The sequence below is a fragment of the Elgaria multicarinata genome, chromosome 1 (genome assembly GCF_023053635.1).
Source record: "Elgaria multicarinata webbii isolate HBS135686 ecotype San Diego chromosome 1, rElgMul1.1.pri, whole genome shotgun sequence".
Lineage (NCBI taxonomy): Eukaryota > Metazoa > Chordata > Lepidosauria > Squamata > Anguidae > Elgaria > Elgaria multicarinata.
The window spans coordinates 40,537,378-40,553,535 of NC_086171.1; the positions used below are offsets into that span (position 1 = coordinate 40,537,378).

General features: G+C 43.6%; 1 protein-coding gene across 1 annotated transcript in view; it reads right to left on the reverse strand.

The window, feature by feature from the left end:
• The window catches only part of OXSR1 (oxidative stress responsive kinase 1), a 111,546-nt gene that overhangs the window by 41,374 nt on the left and 54,014 nt on the right, over window positions 1-16,158 (reverse strand). The window contains exon 4 of the mRNA XM_063126437.1: window positions 14,814-14,955. Coding sequence (XP_062982507.1) covers window positions 14,814-14,955 — 142 coding nt within the window. The remainder of the gene's footprint in view (window positions 1-14,813; window positions 14,956-16,158) is intronic.

Here is a 16,158-nt window from a genome sequence, read left to right on the forward strand (position 1 = left end):
CTGCTGTTGACCACTCTCCTCTACTATTCTAAGGGCACGGTATTCCTCTAGTACAACAGTAAATGGAGATACCAAAAGGTTCCTAATTGGAGGTTCAAGAATACCATTTCCCAAAGTAGATCTGACTAGACTTTCACATGAAAAGAGTAAAATGATTCCTCTTATCCAAAGCAACCATCTTTACTGAAATCTCTCCATTGGCTTCCAATTCCTTATAGAATTCAATATAAGCTTCTTTTGCTGACATTTAAAGCATGCCATGGTCTTGCGCCTTCTTATCTCTCCTCTCTCATTTCACTCTACCATCCCCTCCTTATCCTCCATTCTTCAAATGCTATGTTGCTCTCCTGCCCAAGAGTTTCTATCTCTCTTGCCCGGCTTCGCCCATTCTCTTTGGCTGCCCCATTTGCTTGGAATGCTCTTCCAGAGAATCCACAAACTACGAGTTCCATCTTAGATTTTAAAACGCGTTTGAAAACTCATCTGTTTTCCTTAGCTTTTGGTATTTTTAGCCTGATTTACTGTTCTCATTGCTATGATTATTCCTTTATTTCAGTTTTGTGTAACACCTTCCCTCCTTCATATGTTTTAATGTGATTTTAGACTGTAAGCCTCTAGGCAGGGTATTGCTGTTTTATATGTATATTCTGTACAGCACCAAGTACATTGTTGGTGCTATATAAATAAATCATCATCATCATCTCAGGAAAAAAATGAGGCTGCCACCAAAAATGGCATCCCTGTGGCAAACTCTCCCTTTCTCCCTCCATATCGTATAGTAAAGTTGCCTCTTCTTCTGACACCATCAAATCATGTACACCATGTAATGAATGACATCAGGACTTGGGCTAAGTTTTATTTAACACTGCCTCAAGGAGAGTGGTTGAACTTCACACAGACATGCCATTTCTGTCAGGAGCCCTGTGTTTCTTCTAATATATATATATATATATATAGCCTCAGGGTGAATCCAGGCTGGGAGTTTTCCATGCATTCCACTACCAATCTACTTATGAGGAAGGGATGAAACCCACACCAAAGTCTAGTCTACACCAAGCAGGATATTGCACTATGAAAGCGGTATATAAAAGGCAGGAGCCACACCACTGCTTTATAGCGGTATTGAAGTGCACTGACAACTGTTAGGGCCCATTGACACATTCCATATACCACTTTCATAGTGCTATATCCTGCTGGGTGTAGATTAGGCCCACATCCTGTGTTTTGTCTCTGCTTGTGCTCCGTTGGGGGTACGTGTGTATGTTAAACCTTCCTGCAATCTAACATCCAGTGCCTGCGTGCTTCAAAGAGTGTTCAGCTCAAAGTCTGGGTGGCTGAGGGGCCAAAATGGTGCTCAAAGTCAACCCTGTGGCTTACCTTTTGTAAGGCAGAAGGCAGGTTTCGGGCACCTTCATCCCCCTGACTGAATCCTCCCTCAGAATGATGCAATGTCATCATGTAGCGTTGTTCTGGGGGAAGATTTGGGGGAACAAATGGCAGCCTCCATCCACCCAGAAGAGCACAAACACCAGGAAATCATCCCTTCAAAGACTGCTAAGTGCCATCTTTAATCTTGCCATCCTCAAATAGGAAAGCAAAATTGGGGGAGGGGGGATTTCAGCTCAGCCTATCCTAGCTTGGCTTGCCTATAGTTCCCCTCCCCCAAGAATGCATGGTACAGGGAGTAGGAAATTTGTCCTGGTTAATTACTTGAGCTGGGAGACAGATTTGGGGGGGACGGGACTATGACCCTATCATTCCCTGGCACCTCCGAGTGGCTTCTAATTTAATCAGCCATGATAACCTTCTGGGTTACATGTCAGGGACAGGAGTGAGAGACACTTCCCTCCAGTGGTTTTGCTCCTGTCTGGCAGGTCAATTCCAAACTTCTGCTTTACTCCAGGGCATTTATCCAACAGGGTTCCACAAGGCTCTATTTTGCCTCCAATGCTGGTTAATATCTTTATGAAACCACTGGGATAGGTTGTCTACGTTTTTCATGTAATCAAGTGAAGCACTGCATGTTCTGAACAGATGCCTGGAGTCATTAATGGGATGGATAGAGGCCAATAAACTGGAGCTTCACTCAGACAACTTGGATGTACTGTTGGTGGATGGAATCAGCCATGGAGAGGATATATCCAACTGTACTGGGTCAGGCTGCACCCTACGCACCACCCACCTGCAAGGAACAAGTTCACAGCTCAGAGGTGTTCCTGGATTCAGCATTGCTGCTGAGCACAGAAGCAAGATCCAAAGTTCCCACACTTGAGCAAAGTTCCAGGAGTTCCCTTATAACCATGCTTTCGCCATGGCGTCAGGCTTTAATAACATCCAGGCTAGCTTAGAATGATGTGTTATATGTGGGGCTGCCTTTGAAAAACTGTTTGGAAGTTTCAACTAGTTCATAACACAACCCAAAGCTTATTTGCTCCTAGTTTGTTTCTAATTGCAATTCAGTGATTGTTTTGGTTTTTTGACCCTATATAGCCTTAGTTCCTCAAAGCACCTGTAAGAACCATCCAAGCTGCTCTTATCAGAGGCCTGTCTCCAGCGCCTAACCCCAGCGAGAGGTCTTCTGGAAAGAGGACGTTTTCTATGGTTGTGCTGTAACTATGAAACACCCTTCCAAAGGATGAACTGGCTGGCAGCCTTCCTTCATTTCAGGTCCCAGGAGCAACGTCCACCCTCTTTATTCAGTCCTTAGGCACCGCATTCAATTTTATTGAACTGTCTAATGTTCACCCATTACGTGACAATTATTTGGGACTGACATACTGGTTGCGGGAGTTGTTTTTAATGTGATTTATTTGAAGTCATACGCTTTTATTGCAATGTCAGTCTTTTTGATGTTGCATTAAGTGATATGTTAAGCTTCCTTAAATTTGATTTATGGTAGAGAAGTGGCATATCATATTTTAATGAGTAAATAAAACCTGTACCTGGCACCATGGCTTAGTTTCAGCTCCACAACATGGACCAAAGAGTGGTAAACTGTCCCTCTTGCTAAGAACTGTCCCGCCTTTCCTCCATTTCGAAAACTTCTGTACGTACCTGGCAAACTCACAGCATTAAAGCGGTACAATATGCCTAAACACTTTTTTTTCCATCGGCTGTTATCTAGTAGAAGCTCAAGTTAGCTACTTCTCAAGACCAGACACAGCCAAGCCAAACCGAAACTGTTCATTTAACTATAGAATCATAGAATAGCACAGTTGGAAGGAGCCTAAAAGGTCATTGAGTCCAGCCCCTGCTCAATGCAGAAATCCACCGTAAAGCATCCCTGACAGATGGTTGTCCAGCTGCCTCTTGAATGCCTCCAGTGTGGGAGAGCCCACGACCTCCCTAGGTAACTGATTCCATTGTTGTACTGCTCTAACAGTCAGGAAGTTTTTCCTGATATCCAGCTGGAATCTTGCTTCCTGTCACTTGAGCCTGTTATTCCGTGTCCTGCACTCTGGGAGGATCGAGAAGAGATCCCGGGCCTCCTCTGTGTGACAACCTTTTAAGTATTTGAAGAGTGCTCTCATGTCTCCCCTCAATCTTCTCTTCTCCAGGCTAAACATGCCCAGTTCTTTCAGTCTCTCAGGGGAGAAGGATTTATTTAGGGTATGAGTTGGATGACCCCACACCCATCCAGCCCTCCGCCGGCCAAATGGCATCAGGGGCATAGCTCCCTGACATCATTTGGTCCTTGGCTGAAGAACTGGGTGGATGTTCCACCCAACTCTTCAGCTGGGGAACCCTGGGACTTCATCCCCATGTTCCTTGTAGTTTCCAGGGGCCAAAGCCTGCAGACAGTCTCCAAGCCTCTGCAGGCTGGATGGAGAACCTGCCTGTGCCAGACTGGGTCCATGGTCTAGAACCATCTGTCAGGGATGCTTTAGGGTGGATTCCTGCATTGAGCAGGGGGTTAGACTTGATAGCCTTTAGTCCCCATCCAACTCTGCTATTCTATGATTCTATAAGTTCATCTCTGATTTAGCCAATAGACTTTTCCACATAACCAGACACAAGCCCAGCTCTTCATATACACTCCCTTGTCACCTCCAGCATGCTGCAACCTATTTATCAGGTTGCACATGAACGGCAGCTGGGTCAATACAAACCAGCAATTAGTGAAAACTGAATCCAAACGAGACTGTAACCCACCACGCACAAAAATCCCATTACTGGCTTGCTCCCCTGATCCTGGAAAGGCATCATTTAGATCAACAAAAGCACAACATGGATGCAGGACATCAGTTAAAAAGTGCTATTTATAGACAACGAGATAATCTGTTCTATTTCATTCTTAATGGCTGAGTAATTGGCACCATGAGACCCCGGACACTATTGCCGAAGTAACAAAAGCTTGCTACGCTCTCCCACAATTACAGTAAATCTGGATATACACATCCATTTTCCTGTGCATTGTCTAAGCACTTAGCATGCACACACAGACACACACGTCAACGTGGCCTGGAGTCATCCGCACATAAAGGGCAATTTATATGAACTGTAAACAATAAGTTTCCAATGGCTTAGCTCTTAATTCGGCCAGTGGAAACAATGCTAAGAATCTCTCTCTCCACACAAACATACACACACACACACACACACACCAACCAATTACCATCTATCTATACAGTAAGCTGCCTTATAACAAGTCAGACCTTTGGTCCATCTAGCCCAGTATTGCCGACACTGACTGGCATCAAGCTCTCCAGGATTTCGGGCATGAGGTTTTCCTGTCATACTTGGAGACGCTGCAGATTGAACTTGGGACCTTCTGCATGCTCTTTCACACTTAGCCATGGCCTTTCCCCGTCTATTTATTCATTATATGTTAAAGCCAGTTGCTAACCGTCTCTCCCATTATTCAACTGTCTTTAGACAAATTCCTGGAGGAGAAGCCTATCAAGGGTTACTAGTCCTGATGCCTATATTCTCTCTCCAGTAACAGAGGCAGTAAGCCTATGGACACCAGTTGTTGTGGAACATGGGCAGGAGGATGCTGTTGCACTCATGTCCTGTTCGTGGGTCCCTGGTCAACAGCTGCTTGGCCACTCTATGAACAGAATGCTGGACTAGATGGACCCTTGGTCTGATCCAGCACAGCTCTTCTTATGGTCTTATTTTTTATTGCTGCGGCATCCATTAGCTTCCTGTTGCATCGGCAGTGGGTCCCACTAGCATGTGAGTAGCGTTGGTTACCTCTGGTTACTCATTTTTTGCACTTTGATGAGATGTCTCATTTATGTCTGCTTTTTAACTGACACATTTACAACACCAGTGTGTGAAGCATCACGGGAAATGTAGTTCTGATGATCCTCATTTATTTAGACACCTCGTAAACCCTCTTTCCAAGAATTGCTCAGTGTATTATTTAAACCAAGGATTAGTTGAAGCGCCCTTTCCCATCGATCTGATTTCAGTCCCCAGTGGCCGTGGAACTGCAAGAAGAAGGGGAAAGGTGCCCTGTTTAACAAGGATGAAGATGTAATGCATGTTCTGCTTGTGGGTTTTCTGTGGGCCACTGTGTGAAGAGAATGCTGGAGGAGATGGTCCCTGGGTCTGATCCAGCATGGCTCCTCTTATGTTCTTTTTCTCCCAACATTCCATTGCATTTTTGGCATGACCAAGAGCCAGAATCTTGGGGCTATGCAGAGGCTGTACAGAATGGAGCAGGATGCTTCTCAATGGCTGGGGAGAACAGGAGCAGCACGCAGTGGTTCCATGTAATTGAATGGCAGCTGTTCATTCCACGGGGGAAAGTAAAGAGCCACACTTGGGGTGAACGGTAGGTGTTGATTTCATCATAACACAGTCCCAACACTACTTCTCTCCTCACGCATCCTATCTAGCAGCTCCAAATATTTCATCATACTTGGGAGCAACCAATTAAAAAAAAATACATGCACATATTCAGCATGCTGCTATGCAGACAGGAGCTGCGTGGAGCACCTAGGGGGTAGCAGCAGACTTAGCTTTTACCCTCACGGTGTTTTCAAATGCCCTCATTTTCTTTGATCCATAAGTGAACCTTAGCCACTCTTGTGAGGGGAAATACTTGTTCTACTTGTTAGTTGCTTTGGTCATTGTACAGAAAGGCAGACTAGAAATGTCAAAAATAAAAGCTAAATAAAATGAAAATGAAAATGCTGCATCACGGGGCAATATTGGGCCAGGGCAGAACCAATGAAAGATTGCAAACGTAGAAAAGTAGGGATCCTCTGGATAAGACAAACCATGCAAGACATCCCCTTGCTACTCTTGACAATATAGAGCATGCAGACGTGGTCCTGGTTTTATATCACTGGCTCAGAATGCAATCAACCAGGGATGGTGCTGATCCATGGTCAGTGGGGCATGTATGAATGGCAAGATCACATGTTCCTTTCCCACACTAATGGATTCTCCCCCTCCTGTTTTAAGGGATAAATCAGCATCAATATTAAGAGAACTTTGACTAAGCAAGATCCCCCATTTAACCAGGATTTGAAACCAACCTGATTAAGAAATTCTGAAGACCGCCAGAAGCTGCCTACTAGATCATGGTCTCTTCTGACTGGCAGTAGCTCAACAGGGTCTCAGGCAGAAAGAGGCTTTCTCCATCACCTGCTGCTATCTAGTCCTTTGATTGAAAATGCCAAGTATTTGAACCTGGGACCATCAGCATGGAATGCATGTGCTCTACTCCTGAGGTATGGTCTCCCCTCCAACAGAACTAAGGAACCAGAGCTAGGCTTATCCATGATTAAGCTGTAGCCCTTACCTGTGTGGTTAAAGCATGGGAGTGGGGAAAGAGGTGAGAAGGGGCTGAAAGCAAGTGATACCATGATCCACTAAATCTCTTAATCATAGTTAAGTGTATGCCTGTGCCAGGCCCTGGATTTTGTATCAGCAACAGCAGGACTGTCAATCAACTGCAGGTTTCAATCAATTCCAACCTCTTACGGCCTTGAATCAACACCAAGGGGAGGGGAGAAACCCGGTTCTATATCCTTATGTTTAACCTTTCCCTTAATCTCTTCTCCTGACCTGCCTGGTTTCCACTGGATTTCTCTTTTTACAATTCCCCTTCTGCAAAAGCACTCTAATGCTGGAAGGAGGATGGGCAGAAAGAGAAAGCATCACACACAAGACAGTTACTAGCACACAAGATTTTGAGGACTGCATGTCTCCATAGCAATCCTGTGCAGAACGGATTTTCTTGTTCATTAACAAAAACAGAACAAGCCACAACATCTGTGAGCAATCTTGTCAAAGCATTACTCAGCAGCTCAGAAATACAATCCAGTATTCTATAGAACAGCCGGCTCGTATTCCTATGTTTCTTGAGGCCTTGAAGACAAAGTCTCCTGGGGATACAAAGCCAGAGATTGCTGCTGACACTCATCCAACTTCGTGCAGTTTGGATTTGGAATTTCTGATATGCAAAGGAAGACACCGAAGGAAGGGAGTGCATGTAAGCACAGATAAAATTATATTCCCAAAGAGCCTCCAGGCAGAGCCCTTTGGAGGAAGAGCAGGATAAACAATACAGTAGTCACAGATAAATGTCTGCATTTCAGGAGGCAGGGTATTTCATAGGAACAGGGGAGAGAGCACAGGAATACCAAAGTAAAAAGTATAACTTGAAATCACCCACATAATGCAGTCACAGATCTTAGGGGAAGTGGGGGAAGGATGTTCCTTCATCTCCTCAGAGATTGCCAGACCTAGAGAAAGGACAGAAGGATGGCCTTGCTGGATCAGACCAAATTCCACCACCCTGTAGCCAGCCAAGTACCCCCTGGGAAAATTCAGAAGCAAAGATCCCCATTTGGTTGGTATGCGGCTTCTGTCCAACTTGAGCATGAAGTAACTTTAAGTCCCTCTTGATCCAGGAACTAGCATGATCCTTTATAATAACCATCCACACTGGTGGCCATGAAGTAAGTATAGAACATGAATGCAACGACATGAGTTTGCAGACATGCATCCCAAAGGTACAGCTGTTGGAGAGATGGGAGTAGTACCCCATTCCTGTCACGTATACGTCCTGTGGAAGTGCTAGCTGTACTGTAGAGGAATATGTGGAATGGTCCCAAGAGAAAGGCGATTTCTTAAGTGGAGAAGGTGTTTTGATGCCAAGGCATAACAGCACTACCCCACCACAACACACAGACGAGAGCATCTGACGCCATGGAAGATAACTACACCCGCAGGCTCATGTTTCGAGGAGCGACTTCTGCAATGCGCTCTACATAGGGCTACCTCTGTGTCTAGTCTGGAAACTTCAACTAGTTCAAAATATAGCAGCCAGGCTGGTTACCTGTACAACTAGGAGCAACCACATTACACCAGTTTTAAAATATCTTCACTGGCTGCCAATTAGTTTCCGAGCAAAGAATAAAGTGTTGGTTATCACCTTTAAAGCCCTACATGGTTTAGTTCCGGGCAACCTGCAGGATCACCTTCTTGCTTACAATCCGCCCCACACACTTAGGTCCTCTGGGAAGAATCTACTTCAGTCAGTCAAAGTTAGGCTGATGGGTATTACCCAGAGGACCTTCTCTTTTGCTGCTCCCAGACTGTGGAATGGCCTGCTGAAGGAGACTCGTCAACTTGAAAGCTTTCCACGGCCTAGCTCCTGCCTATCTCTCCTCTCTCATCTCACACTATTGCCCCGCTCGTGCTCTCCGCTCCTCTGATGCCATGCTTCTCGCCTGCCCAAGGACCTCTACTTCCCTTACTCGGCTTCGTCCTTTTTCTTCTGCTGCCCTTACGCCTGGAATGCTCTTCCAGAACACTTGAGAACTACAAACTCCATCACAGCTTTTAAAACTCAGCTAAAAACTTTTCTGTTCCCTATAGCTTTTAAATATTGAGTTTGTTCTGACTCTATACTGTTTAGCTTCACCCTACCCAGTGCCTGTTTACACTTCCCTGTGCCTGTTTGCATTCTCTTTCCCTCCTTATTGTTTACTACAACTTTATTAGATTGTAAGCCTATGTGGCAGGGTCTTGCTATTTACTGTGTAATCTGTACAGCACCATGTACATTGATGGTGCTATATAAATAAATAATAATAATAAAATAATAATAATAATAATAATAATAATAATAATAATAATAACAACAACTTGACGGTCTATTAGCATTGAAGAAAGCTATCAAGACTGATCTCTTCGGGCAGGCCTATCTAGAAACATAGAATCATAGAATAGCAGAGATGGAAGGGGCCTACAACGCCATCGAGTCCAACCCCCTGCTCAATGCAGGAATCCACTCTAGGATGTTTTAACAAAGTATATTATGTTTTAATTCAGTTTTATGTATTTTATATTTATTGTTGTTCCTCGCCTCAATCAAAATGGAGAAGCAGTAAGAAATAAATGTATTAATTATGATGATGTTGATGATGTTTGCCCACTTTTAACATATGCTACTTCCAGTATCACAGGAAGTATGTTTATGTACACCAGCTGCTGGGGAACATGGGTAGGAGGAGGATGTTGCACTCCTGTCCTGCTTGTGGTTTTCCCGTGGGCAGCCAGTGCAGGGACAGAATACTATACTAGATGGACACTTGGTCTGATCCAGCAGGGCTCTTCTTGTTTCTTATGTTCAATACAACCTGTTCGCTTTCAGAACATCTCAAGCAAATATTTATGTATTTTACCCATATTCAGAGAGCTCCTGTGCAGTCTTAAAGATTCAACACATTAGAAAAATCCTCCTGAAGCTGTAGAGCAAGCTAAGCCATTTTTTGTATTATTATTGCTTCCTCTTTAAGCTTGTCAAAGTATTCAGTTACACAAAAGCTAATCAAACTCAGAGACAGGCGCCCAGGATAGAGTCACAACTTGCATCCCGTTAAGCTGACCATGAGTGGCTTGTCGGAAAGCTCTTTTTTAAAGCGCACCACCTGAAAGGGCTTAGATTTCAGACTCCGGTTGGTAACCTCCCAGCAGCGCTCCCGTTTGCTTTGGTTACAGATTACAGGGGATCATCCGTCAAGCAACTGGACACCTGATAATTCACAACCAAACGCACAGGCAAGTCAAGCACTCAGAACTGGGAGAGGTGCGAAATATTTGACATATCAACTGGCTCCTGTCAGTCATGTCTCTTTTTTCTCTTAGTCACAAAACTCACTCAACGCCCTCCTAGTCCATGAGCTGATCTGCATGTGGCTAGCTTTGAAAACCATATGGGAGGCTGCAGCCAGTTCTGGGCATGGCAGTTTATCTCTCCACAGTGTTAGATCACCTGGAGTACTGTATACAGGCACTGAATACAGTACTCAGTGAAGCATCTTCTTATGAGAGGGGTCAAATATGACCCTCTTGCCGAAGAAGGAGAAAATGCTGCCTGTGGCAAGAGACCTTCCTGGCAGACCATTTTAAGGTGCAGGCTCCCACCCTTCCATTGTATTTTCATAGCGGACCTGAAGAAAAAATAGTTTCTGCTCATGCTCCTAAAACCTTCCAGGCTCTATTCAAGCTGCAGGCCACGTCCTATGTGAGGCCACTTTCACCTCACTTTCCTGAGACTCAGATGCAATTCAATATTGACCAAGAACATGCTGTTAAAACACCATCCAGGCAGAAAGTTGGAATATCACGGAGATGTAGAGTGATATTCTTAATGGCTAGCTCGCAATTATAGATCTCCCTTCCCTGGGAGGTACTCCAAAGTCCTAGCCCAAGCCGGTTTCAGAAGCAAAGCAAACTCAATGGCGAGAGGTAAGGGGAAGCTGTTAAATGAGTATCATTTCGTTTGTTGCTAGATGAAAGAACAATTTTGCCCACCTAGAACTTCTGGTAGCAGCCAAGTAAGTAACTAACTAGCTCAAGATGCTATAAGCATATCAGGTCTTGCATAGCTTAGGGTAGCCTTCCCCAACCTGATGCCCTCCAGATGTGCTGGACTACAGCTCACATCAACCCCAGGCAGCATGAACTCAGTTGGGGCAGATGGGGGTTATAGTCCAGCACATCCGGAAGGTGCCGGGTTGAAGAAGTATGCTTTAGAGGCTTCCTCCAGACTCCAACAATATATGGTCATCGTCTTCTATGGTTCTGCAGAGAAGCTGACACAAGAGCTGGACTCAAGCAGAGACTGTACCTCTGGTAAACATGCTTACCGAAATTTAAGCAAATAAAGAGATGTTTTTGGCTCGTGATTTCTAAACAGACATGTAGGTCAGTGGTAGACCACCTGCTTTGCATGCAGAAGATCCCAGGTTCAATCCACAGCATCTCCAGGTAGGGCTGGGAAAGACTCCTGCCTGAAACCCTGGCAAGCTGCTGCCAGTCAGTGTTGACAATAGTGGACTAGATGGGCTTACTATAAGGCAGCTTCCTATGTTCCTTTGTGCAGGCAGCATCTAAATCTGAAGCCAAAGAAGAGCCATAGGCAAGACTTCAAAAATGAGAAGGTGCTCTTTTCAGGGGCTGATCCTTCAAAAAAAAGTAACGCCCCTCCGGCAACTTTGGGTGATTTCAGCAAAAGAGGAGAACACAGGAAGCACTGCCCTCAATTGCCTTCATTTGCCCTCAGTGATGTCATCACACAGCCAAATCTGATAGGGATCAGAGTAACATTACTGTGCTATGCAGCTCAATTGTCTGTGAACATGTAGTGCGGCCTTCCTCAACTCGACACCCCTAAAATGTACCAGACTGCAAGTCCTGTCATCCCCAGACAGAATGACTATGTAGTGAATGAGAAAGAAGTATTAATCAAGGTGGGGGAGACTGAAGCAGCAAGACATCAAGCAAAATGAAGAAGATTCTTAAGAAGAAGGGTTTGGGGACAGGGCACTAGTCAAAACAGTCTGTGAGTAGACGTTCAGAGCTGCCCGATTGTCTTCTGCATATTGCACAGTCACTTCACAAAAAAGAAAAGAGTGCATCTGGGCATGTGCAAAGTGTCTTTCCCCAACCACTGTGCAGCCATTGGTATCTCCTACACATCTAGGATTAAGGTGGGCAAAGCTCTTACCGAGATAGAGGGGTCAATTTTCACGTCTGCTGTTCCTCAGCACCATTTCATTTCTCAAAGATATACAGGAGCTCAAGCAGAGAACGAGCAAAGACAAGGACTGGAAACAGCGGAGGAGAGGAGTGGAGTTTGTCACGTTCGTTCCCACTTCTAACCTTTTCCACGTCCTCAACATAGCCTTTAAATTCCCAGGCTTCCTTCAGGGATGCCCTGATTAAGTGAAACAGCTTAAAACTGGTTTAAGTATGTATTATCAAGAACTCTTACTTGCCCTATCCTTAAAGGCTTAGAGGAAGATAGATATTTAAAACTAATACGTTAAAAAAAAAGCAGCCAAAATAGCAAACGTGGCTTATTTCTTTAGCAAGAAGACGTTACATCAGCAGGAGTTTGTTGTTAGCTTCACATGTGTTCATTCACTTCCTAATTTATAAGAATAAGCCATTCTTTATGTTAACACCATCTATTCTGCATGGTCTAATGCAGCCTTCCTCAACCTAGGGCGCTCCAGATGTGTTGGACTGCATCTCCCAGAATGCCCCAGGGGCATTCTGGGAGTTGTAGTCCAACACATCTGGAGCGCCCCAGGTTGAGGAAGGCTGGTCTAATGTCACGCACACACTGCATGAAGTCCCTATGGATTTAATACCACAGCCTGACCTAACCTGTGCTCACAACATACCATAACTAAAAAAAAAGATTCAGCGTCCCAGAACATCACTCCTTTCCCTCCCTGCCAACGAACCAGGTGCCAAATTTGGACAGATAGGCTAAGTGATTTCATCCTGCACACACCACGACACTAATTCTACTGGGCTGCTTTTCTACTAGGTAGGTAGGTAGGTAAAGCTTTATTGTTTCAACCAGTGGTTAAAACAAGCAGAGTAAAAACAATGATAAAACAAATCAGACATTCTGCAAGGTCAGAAATTTTGCTGTACACATTTGAGCTGTAAGAGCGAAGTTGGCCAACACCAATAGGACAGTGCATGTAAACAAAAAGTATATTTTTTCTGAATCGGACAAGCTGGGCTTTTTCCTCAAGAAAACAATCTAAATCTTTAGAACGAATTTGGGAATAGATAAGGCAGTAGAACAAATAATGAGGCAGATCCTCCACTTTGCCACCACGGCAAGGGCTGATTTTCGAGGCATAAGGGATTTTATTAAAACACCCTTCTAGCACTGCTGTTTTCATTTGTTGCATCTTTAATGGTGCAAGAGCTGAACTAAGACAAGGATTAGAAATTAAGAGTCAGGTAGCGTTCCCATTCAAATTTAAGCTTAGTCTCTGCAAACCAAGGTGCTTATCTTATTACTTGAAACGGCACAGAGATCCATTTGAATAGAAACACTATAAACCCTCTCCTTTAAGACCTCTTTGCTGTGAGCTAAATTCAAAGTAGTAAAGTATTGAGAAGAAAAAACATACTAATGAATTTGAGGAATCAGTTTCTGAAACCAAGATGATGTATTTGTTGGCTCTCATTTGCTCTAAAAGTCAGAATTTAGGTAATCTGGTTAGAGGAGGGGGAAAGTCTTGAGCCAGTAGTTAAAGGCCCTGATGGCCGTGATAGATTTAGCTTTTCTACTAAAGGTGGGATCTATGACTCAAGTCTTCCACTGCAATGGGACTGAACAACCATTTTGTTGCGTGAACTTAGATAAGCTTCTTAGAGCTTACTTCTTCCTATGAACCACAAAAAAACTGAATTCACATGCTACCTCCTTTTCCTACTTTGCGCTATTTAGAACACCTGACAGCAGCCTTTCGCCCCTTGGTGCTCTCCATAAGTTTTGGACAACTCCCACCATTCCTGCTCATTGGCCAATCCTACCTATTTCTGCGATAGCCCTGCATTTATGGAATACTCTCCATAAATGGCACTGACTGGCACTGACACTGTCATCTTTTTGGTGCCAGGAAAGACATATTAATTTCTCCAGGCATCTGGACATTAGGCATTGAGAGAGATTTTGCGTTACTATAAATAAGCACTTCTGTATTACATTTTAATTATGCTTTTATGGTGTTTAATTGTATTTATATTGTTGTTCCAATTTTAGTTTATACTGATTTTGGTTTTTTTCTGATCGATTATGGATTTGTGTGTGTTACTTGCTGCCACCTCTTTGGTTCTTGTGGAAGTATATTATTATTTTATTTTAACAATGTATTGGTTTCATATGTTTTAATCAGGTTTATGTATTTTATAATACTTTTGTATTCTATGTTGTTCCCCACCTCGATCCGGAGGGAGAGGCAGGTAAGAAATACATTTATTTATTTGTTGTTGTTGTTATTATATTCTGTAAGTCGTGGGAGGAAGTGTTTCCTTTTCACATCATGTGAATTCCCAGAACAGTGAATGGGCAATAATTGGACACCTTGTTAATGTTGCCTTATAGCAGAAGAAGCAAAGAAATTACTATTTTACACTGCCAGAACCCACTGGCCGGGGGAAGGGGGGTGTTTAGAGCAGAGAGAAAGAAATTAAAATAATGAGCCTTCAAATTTGGAGAAGGAAATGTATGGGTATATGAAATTAGTGAATTCTGGAGTATCAATGGGCAAAAGCAAAATGTGACATTAGAAGCTAAACCGGATCCAACACAGAGATTGTTTGGCTTCAAAATGCTGGAACCTGTATTTGAATCCCAGCTCAGACTTGCAAGGTGGCCCTGGACCAAGTCACTTTCTTTCAGAGTTCCTAACATGTCAGGTGGAAATGAATGTGACCGGTCTCATAAAAAGGACAGACTGAAAAGCACTTCAACTCCATTCAGAAGAGCTATGCAAGACGCAACAGTTATAAATGCAATAAAAGGGACACACCTGTGAATTTGCCCGTTTTTATGCAGGTATTCCAGTCCTTCCAAAACTTCCTTCAGGATGGTGGCTATTGCAGGTTCATCCAGGACTCCATTCTTGTGTTCTCCTTTCGCCACAATATGCTTAATGACATCCAGAACCGATCCTGTAAGGGAGAGGAGGGGGGAAAAGGTGTTAGTACAGGCTTAAAAAATCAGTTATTCCAAGATATCAACTTTATGCTGATACTATAAGCTGGTTGAGGCTCTCTGTGCTAACTATGTTTGGTCAGTTCAGACATCATGCCAACCCATAGCAATGGCTGTTGCTCCTTTTCTAGAGCCTGTTGCCTATGGAGACAAGAGCAAATACATCAAGTCTCTTCACTCATCGAATGCTATGTTTCTTACCAGCCCAAGGGTCTCTACTTCTCTTGCTCAGCTTCGTCCATTTTCTCTCTCTACCCCTTATGCCTGGAAATCCCTTCCAGAGCATTTGCGGGCCAAGAGTTCAATTACAGTTTCTAAAGCTCAGTTGAAAACTTTTTTTTCCTAAAGCTTTTAGACCTTGACTTGTTCTTACTTTTACACTGTTAGTTTTATTGTCCCCTGTGCCTGTTGGGTGCGTTCCATTCTCTTTCTTATAGTTGTATACTTACTATGATTTTATTAGAATGTAAGCCGTTTTATTGTTTTACTATGTACAGCACCATGTATATTGATGGTGCAATATAAATAAATAAATAAATAAATAAATAAATAAAAGTAGTAAGTCAAGCGCAGCAGGGATTGAACAGAAAAGCAGACAAGGAACACAAAACCATTATTTGCCTGCTGGGCATTTGGCAACTCAAAACACGGTTTGTGTATGCAACCCTGGGATGCACAAACCATGGTTTGCTATCCGTTTTAGCTTGTGTAACAAACTTTTCCCATTGATCAGCTTTGAACCTACCGCCCAAATTAGCTTCACTGGCCTGGCTCAGACAACACGCTAAACCATACTGCTTAACCAGAAAATGGTTAATGAAATGCATTATGCATTCCATTAACCATTTTGTAGTTAAGCAGCATGGTTTAGCGTGTTGTCTGAACCAGGCCAGTGAAAGACACAGGAGCAAAGCCTACACATGCAGGAGAATGAAGTGGTAGGAGTTCTGAGGGGCTAGAATGGACTATACTCCTTCAGTCTGCATCTAGTGGGTCAGTTTTAATGCTCCAGTTCATTAAAAAAAAACCTCCCTGCAAGAAGAAAGCTAGGACACAGAGAAAGAGAGAGAAGCTCTCCTTCAGATAATTATAATTTGCAGGGTTTTATAGAGGGAAACATTAAAAAATGGCACACACCCCACCTGCAGTATAAAGTGGTA